At 32.7% G+C, this 12,137-nt stretch overlaps 1 protein-coding gene across 3 annotated transcripts in view; it reads left to right on the top strand.

Moving 5' to 3' along the window:
• LOC115444971 (histone-lysine N-methyltransferase, H3 lysine-79 specific) overlaps window positions 1–12,137 on the top strand; it is a 33,087-nt gene that overhangs the window by 4,974 nt on the left and 15,976 nt on the right. For all 3 annotated transcript variants that reach the window (XM_037442741.1, XM_037442742.1, XM_037442740.1), the window contains exon 3: window positions 2,229–2,367. In XM_037442741.1, coding sequence (XP_037298638.1) covers window positions 2,229–2,367 — 139 coding nt within the window. The remainder of the gene's footprint in view (window positions 1–2,228; window positions 2,368–12,137) is intronic.

Raw genomic sequence — 12,137 nt, 5'->3', positions numbered from 1 at the left:
TTTATCAGTCTTTTTAAGAAAAAAATATAACTGTTTACAAAGCTTATTTTAACCGAGACCGATAACCAACTCATCGGTTTATTTTTAATTCTTGTACGTCTAACGACTATTTATAGTATAGTTTGAGCATTCCACGAAGACGCATCGTGCCATTTCGTACTTTACGTTAGGGGGTAAATGGTTAAGCAAGTGACGGGTTGCGTTTCGTTTTGGTTCCGCTGCCCTCTACGTCTAAATATTGCCCTAAATTATTATTTATTAAAAATAATTTTAATAGTAACTTCAACTATTATACATTTGTAATGACCACATTTAACTTTCAAGGTGTTACGTATTACTATGTAAATTATGAGTTTAGAAAATACAGATTTCTCGGTACTAGCTCTGTAATTGCATTGTTTATTTATCATTTAATATTATATTTTATTCTATGATATTATTATGATATACTTCGAAAATATCATATTGACCTTGACCATGACTGACGTACAGCTAGCTGTTTTTGCTTACGTGAAAATCAAATCCAGCTCAACACTCCTCGTATAAACGTGATTTATAGTATGCTATTTAAACCTACACGATTTAGCCCGACGCGACGCAACTTTTAAATCAAATTCAGTACCTCTCGGATTATAACCCATATATTCTGCCACAAGACCAAAGAGATAATACTGTTATGCTTTTGCGGACACTGATAAAACGCTTGCGGCTTAAAATAAACCGAAGTATTGTTTTAGATTAATAGATTGGATGTATTAAGCAGTAATGCAAAAAAATAATTAATAAATGTACTCGTAGAGTAAAGTCCCAATAACACTTTAAATACATCGAAGTATCGTCATACTATATCGTCAGTCGCATTGATATTATTTTATCTTTATCTAGATTTATGTCATTTAACTCGATGGGTGACATCGTTTAGATATCAGATAAAAAATTTGTAACAACTTTTAAATCAATAAAATAATAGGATTGGCTAGGATGTCTATTTTCGATTATTTTAAATAACAGTAAGGACAAACACAGAATAAACGTTCGATAATCGTATTACTTGTTATATGACATAAGTTTAAATGGGCGGCAGCATGTTTAACTCACCTGTTTCGTATGTGTACAAATAAAGTAAAAACGAGTCCTGCAAGTCGGTGCATTTCGACCCGAGCGGTCGGGATCACGAGAGCCTTCACTTTGACCTCATTTCGACCGGACGGACTCACTCAATCGCTGGCCTTGAAACTGAGCTATTAATTGAGTTCTTTATACCGTGAACTGTCAATAACTTAGACATATTTACGATTTAAAGAATTGTGTTTGGTAACTAGAGGCTAACCCTCTTATTCATAGAGGTTTTTTTTATCTAAGGACGGAGTATTGCTGTGATAACAAGTTTGTTTCTCAGTGCTGACGGCATGGCAGCCTTCGCAGTGCGTAGACATAGCGTTGTGATTTGCTAATATTGAGATACAACTTTAATCTAATTGGCTGTCACATAAACAAAACTGAATAAACAGCAAACTGTAAGATAAACAAAGTTGAGAAACAGACTTGTTATCACAGCAATGCTCCGTCCTTCGATAAAAAACGTCTATGAATAAGGGGGTATATCTACAAAGGGTGCTTAATAGACCGCCAGGAGCCTTTTAGCTTTGGTTTGCGAATGTCGGACAAGATATATAGCAGCGCATATTACCGTCAAGCATTAGTATGCTTGCACTTTTGTTTTTCGGTTTGAAGAATATTGTTGCCCAAAACTTTCCGGCCTTTACACCCGCCACTGCCACTCCTATAAGAATATTGTAGCTAGTGTAATTAATGGGTATTATGAAGCTTGCGTAAAAAAATTGGTGATAACCAAATTGATTGAAACTTATCAAAAATATAAGAAAGGGTTTTCTGCTCCTATGACGGAACTCATATTTGCAAAAAAAAAACACGCACACATACAAATAGGATGTCATAAAATTATCTCTAAGAAAGGAATATTTTGAAAACTATGCATAATGAAGCTGTCTGCTCAGCGTACATTATACGCGCCATCGACGTGCGGTTTTTACGCGTAATCAGCGCACATAAATGAAATACCTCCTTTAACAAACGTCGTATACATAGACTTCTTATAAATGACATTATTTAAAATCAATCAAATTGTATAAAACAGCCAGCCTCAAATTTTATACCCCAAGCTCTTTTTTTATTTAAAGCTTTTTTTTAAACCTTGTGCTTTTTAGGTGGGTGTGCGACGACTTGCCCGAGATGAAGGCGGCTTTAGAGAACAACATCTTGTGCGACTTCGACACCCACTCCTACGAAAGCATGCGAGCCCTATGCGATCGTTTCAACCGAGCCATCGACTCTGTTGTCGCATTGGTGAGTAACCTTTATGTACATTACAATAAGCGACCTTTTCGAAGAAGTTAGCACTGAAATAAATTGTAATTTGTGATGATGCTCCCACACTGTAGTTACCTAATGTTAAATAGCATTTTCTGACACCGTAACATTCTCTATTATAATATGCGATATTTGTTACAATTTGCTAAATGGTTTAACATAATGCACATGTTAATACAATATCGCATAACATTTTGTAACCTTTTTTGTTTTGACAACTATGATTAATCTACCTAAAAACAGCTTATAACTTGCTTTATTTTGTGAAAGTAACAAAAAACATGTTGTGCAAAGTTATACAACTACAGCGCGAGAATACCATGATATTAATTATATATCTCCTGGCAATCTGTATATTGAAAAAAATTTAAAATGTTAATGTATCTAAAACAAAAATTCCGTTTCTTAATTTTTCTACTTTGAGTTCGATTATGAATTATTAATATTTTTTTAATACTTAATTTCGAAGTTTAAAAACCGAAAAATGCTTAATGATGTCATATACATACGGTTGAATGAAGTAGTTACCTGGTCCCCCTTACTATTTATTTAAAAAAATTAGACACCGTCTTTTGTCCATGTCAAATGTCAATATTACAATAGGTACGTCACAACTGTCACTTTTAAAGAGAGAGAGAGAGAGAAACAAAAATACTGTCTCTTCATTACTTTTTTTACTGCCAAAGCAAAGGTCATTACGTCTTGAGCGGTATATATGACGACATCTAGTGTTTTCGTCCTTTTAGAATAAAACAAAATTCAAACTGAAAATCATGAATGAAAATAACTGAGTTTTGGAAAAAGAAAAAATATGGGTCTCATAATTTTAGACCTAGTTTCATAAAATATAAACATTTGAGTATGTTGAAAAATGAAATGTTGTTAATTCGGGTATTTTATTTGTCCTTCATTTTATAATAGGATTTTTACTTTGTTCGGTTTTAACCCTTCTGGCGGCTTTTGTAGGCCTTGATGATTTTTAACTGAATTTTATTCGTACCTTCACTGTTACATTTTAAATGTAGAAATTATTGAAATACCTAATAAAAAATAAAAAAAAGTAAAATAGCCTATTATATAACACAGATAAATACAGACCAAAATCTACATATTTACACATTGTCGCTGATAGACCCGCAGGCACTCAATACAATCCCTAGGAGTTGTATACATTACTCAGATAAAGTATGTAATGGACAATTATATTAATAATGTTTTATACATTACCTAGGTATTGTATAGTCTATGAATGCCCGATTATACAGATTGCCTGTAACATAATATACTCACACGAAAATTATATCTATACCTTGCACGTGTTATTCGATAATCGATTAGATAATTAAAGAAAGACAATATCTATGATAAATATTTGCCTCGGATCAAGTCTGATAAACAAGATATTATACGATACCCAATGTGCCGAGAAATAAATTATTTGTTCTTACCTGAAATAGCTATAGAACACAAAATCTATACACATTTCTATAAATTAAACAAGGAGCAAAAAAAAAAAGGTTTTATGATGCGGTTGACGACAGGAGTTTAAAAATTTCATTCAGTATAATATTAATAATATTCCATTTGAAATAATTGTGCATCGTTATTTTAAAACTTTAATTTTTAATAGAATACTATATTATGCTTTGACATCAATAGGTGTTTTGAACAACATGTCATTAAGGCCCTCACCCAGCAAAACGGTGCGGCGCGGCGCGCCGTTCTTTTAGAAGCTATATTCGATACATATCAAAATAAAATAAACTCCATATTTCTGCTATATGTTAACTCAACTTGGTTGGTTATTTCAAATCTATACTTCTAACTATCTATACTATTATATAAAGCTGCACAGTTTATTGGTATGCTTGAACGCGCATATCTCAGGAACTACTGGTTCGAAGTGTAAAAATCTTGTAGTGTTGGATTGTCCATTTATGGAGAAAGGCAATAGGCGAAAGGGCACGCTAAGACTTACAAGAGCTGAGCATCAATAAAAAAAAACTTATTGCAAAAACGAGTAAAATTTATTCCTTTTGAGAGCTTCCGTTGCGAGCACTAAGTAAACGGTTGAAGTAACGCAACAAATATGTATGAAGGAATTGTTACTCTTAAAAAGTTCTATAAAATATATATTATTATAAAACTCAAAAACTACTCAACAGATTTCTATGAACTTATGATGAAGGACCTAGGTTACTTTCTATCCCGTGAAAATATATAGCGAGATTTTTATCCATGAAAAAAAATTAAAATATCGCGTTAAATTTAAAATCTACCACATGGATTTCGCTGAAATTTGTTATGGAGATAGTTAGAGACCCTGTCAAGGATATAGGCTCTTTCTATCCCGGAAAAATACATAACGGGACTTTTATCCAGGAAATCTCTAACGCAGGCTAAGCCGCGAGCAAAAGCTAGTTTATTATAATGTGGATATTGTCAATTTATTGTATTTAATTTATATGAAATTACCATTGAAATTTTTGATTATTTGCATCTCCTCCTAAAGTACACATTATTTTATTTTATGACTAACACATTAGTTAGGCAATATAAGTAATATTTGTCTAATATTCCCGCCCGTAACTCGTACGCGGCTAAGTATGAAGGAATTGCTCAAGGCTATTTGCTTGAGAAGGGTCCTTAAATGGAGACATCTGTTTGCTCGTTAGGTAATCACGTTGTCAGGTTTACCGGACAAAATAAAAAAAAAAAAACTCGATTTATTACTTACAGAGAAATTAACATTTGTTTTAAAAAAAAATGTGAATACAATTTATTTTTCTCTGACAAATGCACTAAGTGTGTTATGATTTGTATGACAATGACACTCTACGTACTTATTTTAATTTTTTTAATAACACTAACCTAGTTGTGATTATATTCTTCAAAAAATTTGCGACACAAAATTTATATTTTACTTTACGCGCAAGATACGAAACCAGTTTCGAATCAAAAACGTTTAACATAACTATTACCTTACGTCATTGGACATTGCTGCCACCTTGTTTGGGGCTACGACCTGTGTCGTATAATGGATATGTGTACACTGTACAGTGCACTATATAAATGAATTGACTGGGTGCATTTGATATCAATGGGCGGTTGACCACGGTCATCCGGCCCACTGGTGGCACCTGCTTTATTCTGTACGTGTATCAACTCCTTGCTAAACGTCCCTTGTATATTTCGAAAGATTATGAGATTTCATTTAGTCTGTAGAGAACTTTTTCAAGGAAAAATAATAATATTTTAAGTACAATTTAGTCACTGCTCTCATCCGCTTTTTTTTAAAGTATTTAAATTTACTACATGTACTAGATAGGTATTGGATATTTAATTCTATAAATAACGCCTGTTAAAACATAACCTATAGTTTATGAAATAGGTACTTATAATAATGAATGCACGGATTATATGCAACTTAAAAAGCCCGAAATAGGCATAAAAAACGTCAAAATATTCAATATCAATTAACAGATAATAACTGATTTAGGTTATTAGGCCTTTTTACTACGCAGCATAAAATTTGCAAGAGCAAAAAGGAACCGATTGCAACCAATTCGTACGTAACGTGGTTATCTGATTAACTCCTGGAAGTATGTACTCGCACTATAAAATTAGGTTTGGCGATTGAATGCATGAAGATATAAAAAACGAACGACCTACATTGAGCAAAATTATTTATTATGGTAAGAATATTATTATACACCAGCATTTTTTTCGTTCGTATGACTATGTGATCTGAACATAAGTAAAAATTACATTGTTTTGGTAATGTAATAGGGGTACCTGGAGCTAGCTAACTTACCTACTAAATTATAAATTATTTCTATATTATAAAAATATTTAATTCAAATAAAATATTTGAAAATATACTTACATTTGAGAAAAATTACAACCCTACGTTTGGCATACTTGCAGTCGCGGAAAGATTCTCAATGTCAAGTCATTCTATTTCTAGTTTTCCTAAAACCACTAGTTTTGTGAAAACCAGGGCAATATTGTTATTTTTGCCATTACTCCTAATCTATGTGTAGGTATTTAATATAGGAAATTTTAATAATAATACATAGTAGTATAGTTTTGGTAATACTTAATATAATTTGTCTATCATATTATTTTATTATTCCGGAAGCAGTTTGGATATTGAAGATACATATTGTGTGTCTCTGAATATATTACAAAATTGTAATACTTAGTCAAATACTGAGTAAACTGTGCATAATATACAACGGTTATACCTACCGAGTTGCATGTGCGAAACAACGACGCGGTGAATGTGGGGCAGTGATGGGCGATAGCGGAGAGTGAGGCGCGGTGCAAGAGGGAGACACGAGGGCCAAGATGGCCGCGAGGACGCAACGATCGATGTCCGCAGACGCCGCACGAGGCTCACTCTATTTATACACGTTGCATACCATTTTCTGTCATGGGATAGACGGATTTGTCAAACGCGCCGCCACTGCTTGCCTCAACTGCATAATCTTCTATTTTGTCGTATTGGATATTAGTGTATTCAAGGTTTTATACTTAGCAGTTTATTGATGTTCATTGTATACATATTGTTTGTTCTCATTTACATTATTATCCGTGTGTGCCGTAAGTTTACATATTCGAGCTGAGTCACTGTAATAAATATTCTCAACGTGTTGCTTTCCGCATTTGAATCAGAAAGTCTTGTAATTTAGATCTTTATTTCCATCTCTAAAAATATTGTAAGTTAGATAATATCTTGTGCACATTAAGAGGGCATGTTTAAGACTCGTGAAGTAAGATAATATATTTTTATGATACATAATGAATTTACAAAAACTATAATTAAATAAAACTACATTAAATTATACTTAATTTGATACATCAATAAGCTAATAACAATAAAGCGCCAAAGGAATAAGTATAACAATCCCAACAGCATAATCTACTCTACCATGATGGGACACTTTTATGCTTTCATTAGAAGGAACTAAAATAATTTGGATTACTTACGTATAATTTTTAAGAGTGAAATATTCCTTTTTAATATTTACTTTTATGAATCCGTAAGGCGCGTTGGGGTAAGATCGTAGGAGGTATAAGATCGTATAAATCAAATAACTCGTAATTGTGTTATAATTTTTGTTTTCGGACAAGACTACCTGCGACCCCATTTTGTACCCTACGTTCCACTAGTTCACATGAGTGAATCCGTCAAGTAAATAATGTTTACGGTGCTAACAAACAGAATGTCGGTGTTTTGTCGTTCCCTGGTAGATCCGGATTAACCCCATGCAAGAATGTGCCTAATTTTAATTGAGTATTTACTGTTTTCAATTAATTTTGTAGGTATATACTATCATAAAGGAAATAAATCTTGTGACTTGTTTATACAAATATGTCGAAACACGTATATTCCCTGAGATCCGATCTTTACCCATACAATTATTTGTCGTTAAAGAACGGATAAAAATCGTTCGATCTAGCACTTGTAAAATATTGCAAGTTTTTATCAAAATTTATACCCGAAAACGTCTGAACTCACCAATTGTGTATTTTTTTTTAGCTCAGATGAATGGTCGATTTGGTTTATTTATTGTTTATTTACACGTGTATGTACTATTTCTTCGAATATTTTTAAAAATATCTACAGTATCACTCATGTGGGGTATGATCGTATGCCTACAACTATTAAAAAAACAAAGTTTGCTTCTAAAAATATCTTCCGAAATTTATAATTTTTTTTGAATGTTTATAAATGAATATCTAGATCAGAATATGCTCTTTTTATGGATTTTAGAATCCCTGTATCATAGACGATTTTAGATAGTAGTCCGAACTATACCTGTGAAGGTCCTATCTTTCTCACACATTTCTAAAAGTATGGTACTTTTTTAAAGCCCTATAAAACATTAACTGTTATATATAAGGGATTGAAAAAATATACACCATTTAGTATATTTAATAATATTTAGCTAAGTTAATGATTCATTATGATAGCTCTTATAGAATTATTGTAAAAAAATAATTCGGGAAGACTATTTAACACGTCGAAAAAGCGTCCGATTTAACCCCAACGCACCTTAATATATATAATTAGATTAATATTAATAAAAAACTCCCCATAAACTAATAAACTTGTTATAGTACAAGTTTATTTATAACTTTATACAGTTTTAATGAATGAAATGGCAACAATACAGTAGAAAAACAGGTGATCGAATTAATTGCCCCCTTATCACTTCCGGAACTAATGAGCCCCATATACCAAAGAACTTCCTCATTGTGACGCTAATCGCTACGGCTAGTGTTAGCGCCAGGAAACATACGAAACGGTAGTCAAAGCCATGGTAAAATAGCGCTCCATATTTCTATAAAAAGAAATAAATCTCCAGCAGTATAATATGTATTGGCTTCCAGCATAGAGTTATAAAAGTCTACAACCGAATGACGATATTAGTAAGTCGTTCGATAGTTTTAGCTTTTTTCCCTATGAACATTAATGAATAGATTAAAAGGTTCAGCTACAGGTTTGTAGTTACTAAGACATCCGATAATTTCTCCTAGACGGACTTTCACATAATTTTTACCGCCTTAATGGTTTACTTCGAATTATATGTACACATACATATCTATTTTTCTTTCACATGAAACTGATTTTACGAAATGTTCCATTCTTAAATTAGCATTGTTTACCACTTGGCACGAATTACCGAATTCGTTTCCAACATTTGGAAAAAAACTTAGAATAGATACTTTAAAAATATTCATAACGCACATTTAAATCTGAACAGTTTCTCTTAGATGACGATTCGGACTGATTTGACTGCAAATGTCATTATTATTATGGCGAGATTTTCAATGCAGACCACTTGTGGGGGCGATGACCGCAATATTGAGCGAACGCGAATGTCTCACGTAGTGTTAATGACCTTTTTTTGGCTGCGCCAGCGCCGTCGCTCACAATCTAATAGATTTGGGTATTCTATTATTTTATGAAGTTGGTTGACTTATATTTTCAATTTCATTATTTTTATTAGGATTATTGTACAAATATACGGTTGACTGTTTAGATGTGACAAAGAGGGCGGCTACCTTAACCGCTGTAGCTACAAGAAACCTTTCTTAGGAGACTGTCCAATGTCCATAATTTTAATAACATCGTGATCTGCATTAACAAATTAAAAATACACTCCGGAATAAAATGGGAAATTTATGCAAAAACTTTTTTGATGTCAATCCTGTTGCTTATACATATGTATAGGGATCAAAATACTACCATACCAATAGAGGTTTGAGTGCTTTAAATGTCAGAAATTGCAAAACCTTTCACCTAGGTATTACATTTCTTGTTATTATAGTAGAATACGTTGCCTGTGTTCCATTGAATACTAAATAGACTAATACATAATAATATTATGTATATAAGAAAATTATATTTTAGTTATTATATTTGTTAGTTTACCAATTAAAAAGTAATCACGTAATATGATAGTAAACATGATGTTACGGCGGTGCATTGCGATGAATTAACGTGGGGGCCGCTTTCTAATTTTCACCGAGTTAGATACTCAATGACGCAACACTTTTAGCGCCATATGGGCCGCTGGGCCGCGGTGCGCTTACTTATATGAGAATTGATTGTGTAACACCTAAGCAGTACATCTTTCCAAAATATTCACGATTGGATGAAATTCAACAGAGATGTGGCGATCAGCTCGTTAAGTACTCTAATATATTTTTTAAAACCTATCGTCCTGCGTACAGTAATTTTATTATACTCACTTAAAAATTTAAAATTAAAATGAGTACACAATATTTTTTATAAATTTCTGATTCATTATTTTTTTTCTTTGCCCTAGTGACCATGTCACAGCCTGTTACAATTTTCTTAGTTTATTTTTTTTATTATGTAATAACTCACCCGTAAAATACAGAGTGGCCTTTGGGCAATATTTGCGGGTATTTGCAACCACGATGTGCCCAATTTGAAATGTATGCGAAAAAATTAACCTCAGCGACGATTACTGTGATCGGAATTGAATAATATAAAATAATAGGATCGAACGCCTTTACCTGTTATCCGTTTGGTGTTATTTTCATTCCTTACAGAAAAAATTATAATTATTCGCGTATTTTCATAATAATTTTTTTTTATTCCAACTACATATGCACTATACCAGTGGTTCTCAAACTTTTTAAATGACGGAACCCTTTTGGGAAGCAAAATACTTGATGGAACCCTACAATAAAACAATTGTTTTTATAAGTGTATTTTTTATTAATCAGCATAATAAAAGTACAATGTAGTTACTAATTATTATTGAGAGAGGTGTTTTGATTTTTTTTTTCTAAATTCTTGCGGAACCCCGACAGAGGTATCACGGAACCCTAGGGTTCCGCGGAACACACTTAGAGTATAGCTGCACTATACAGTTTATTATAATTACTATGATTATGTTTCCGTAGTATATTGACATATCGGGTCTACCATTGATATCTAGTAATAGGCTTGTTATTTTGAAATGGCAAATATGACAAGTGATAACTATTCTGGTCTAAAGACGTTTTAATCAGGAATTTGCATCATAGATTATTATAACCTTTCACGTTGTGTATAACTCGCACTTGACCCTGATGTTATTCTCTGGCACAGACACTTCGTGGAAAACTTGGCCGATTTTCATAATTGTTTCCTAATTCATACCGCCTTTTGCTCATGATGCTGTTTTAAAACAAGAACGTAATAACTGCACAACTACGGCCGTGTTTATGAGTTTAGAAAAAATAATATTCTTTAATAAGAAATAATTATGTTGTGAAACAAATGAGAGATATTGCATTCTCTATGATTTGCATTTTCAATGTTAAATTAAACGATGTTTCGTGTCATTAGTGCTGTTTAATATTTTCTGTTACGTCATAAAGACGATGTACACACGCCGGCATCTGTGTGGTACTTGATAAATTAATTGCACTGTGTTTAAAAGATATGGCCTCGCGGTGTTAAGTGATGCCGAGTACTATTTATATTGAAGAACCAGTAAACATGCAACGTTAGCGGTGACGACCAAGGAAGTACGAACAAACAATGACAAACATGAACTTCTTTGTTCTCTAAATGTATAACTGCGTATTTTTTAAATACAATTGAATGACGAGACGAACAAGACGTTTGTCTGATTGCAAGTCACGACAACTACTTAAACAAAGATAACAACACTCAGAAAACTTAAATGGCATTGCATTATAATTGTAATCCTGAGATATTTTATGTTTAAGTCTTAGAAAGTGGAGTATTTATGCAGGTTACCATGCGTTAAACCGGAGTACAGAATTGCTTGCATAATGCACCTAGGCGATAAAAATAGGGAAAGAGTATTTATTACTTATACGGAAAATAATTTCTTAATAATATTGATGATAAAGAATAACATAAAAACCAGGATACTTTTTAAGTGTAAATCTAGGACATATTTGTATACGATAGCGATTGTTATGTAAATGCGCCCTGAATATAATATAATATTAATGTAGGGTTGTCAACCCATAACGTGCTACACTCTACCCGTCTGGCCACAAATGATAATTATATATTATACATGTAGTAGGTATTTAATAATGTTGTTTATCGTGTAGCAACTGCAGTCGTTGTACTGAACGTGGCAGAAAACGTGATCTAATTAATCTCGGCGCTCATCTATGTATAGCGAAGCTAATGACCGCTAACATTTACTTTAAATTGGTAGGTATTGTGTATGCTGTAT

The sequence above is a fragment of the Manduca sexta genome, chromosome 25 (assembly GCF_014839805.1).
Source record: "Manduca sexta isolate Smith_Timp_Sample1 chromosome 25, JHU_Msex_v1.0, whole genome shotgun sequence".
In the NCBI taxonomy this organism is placed as follows: domain Eukaryota; kingdom Metazoa; phylum Arthropoda; class Insecta; order Lepidoptera; family Sphingidae; genus Manduca; species Manduca sexta.
Note: the sequence above shows the minus strand (reverse complement) of the source record. Positions and strands in the feature narration are given on the sequence as shown.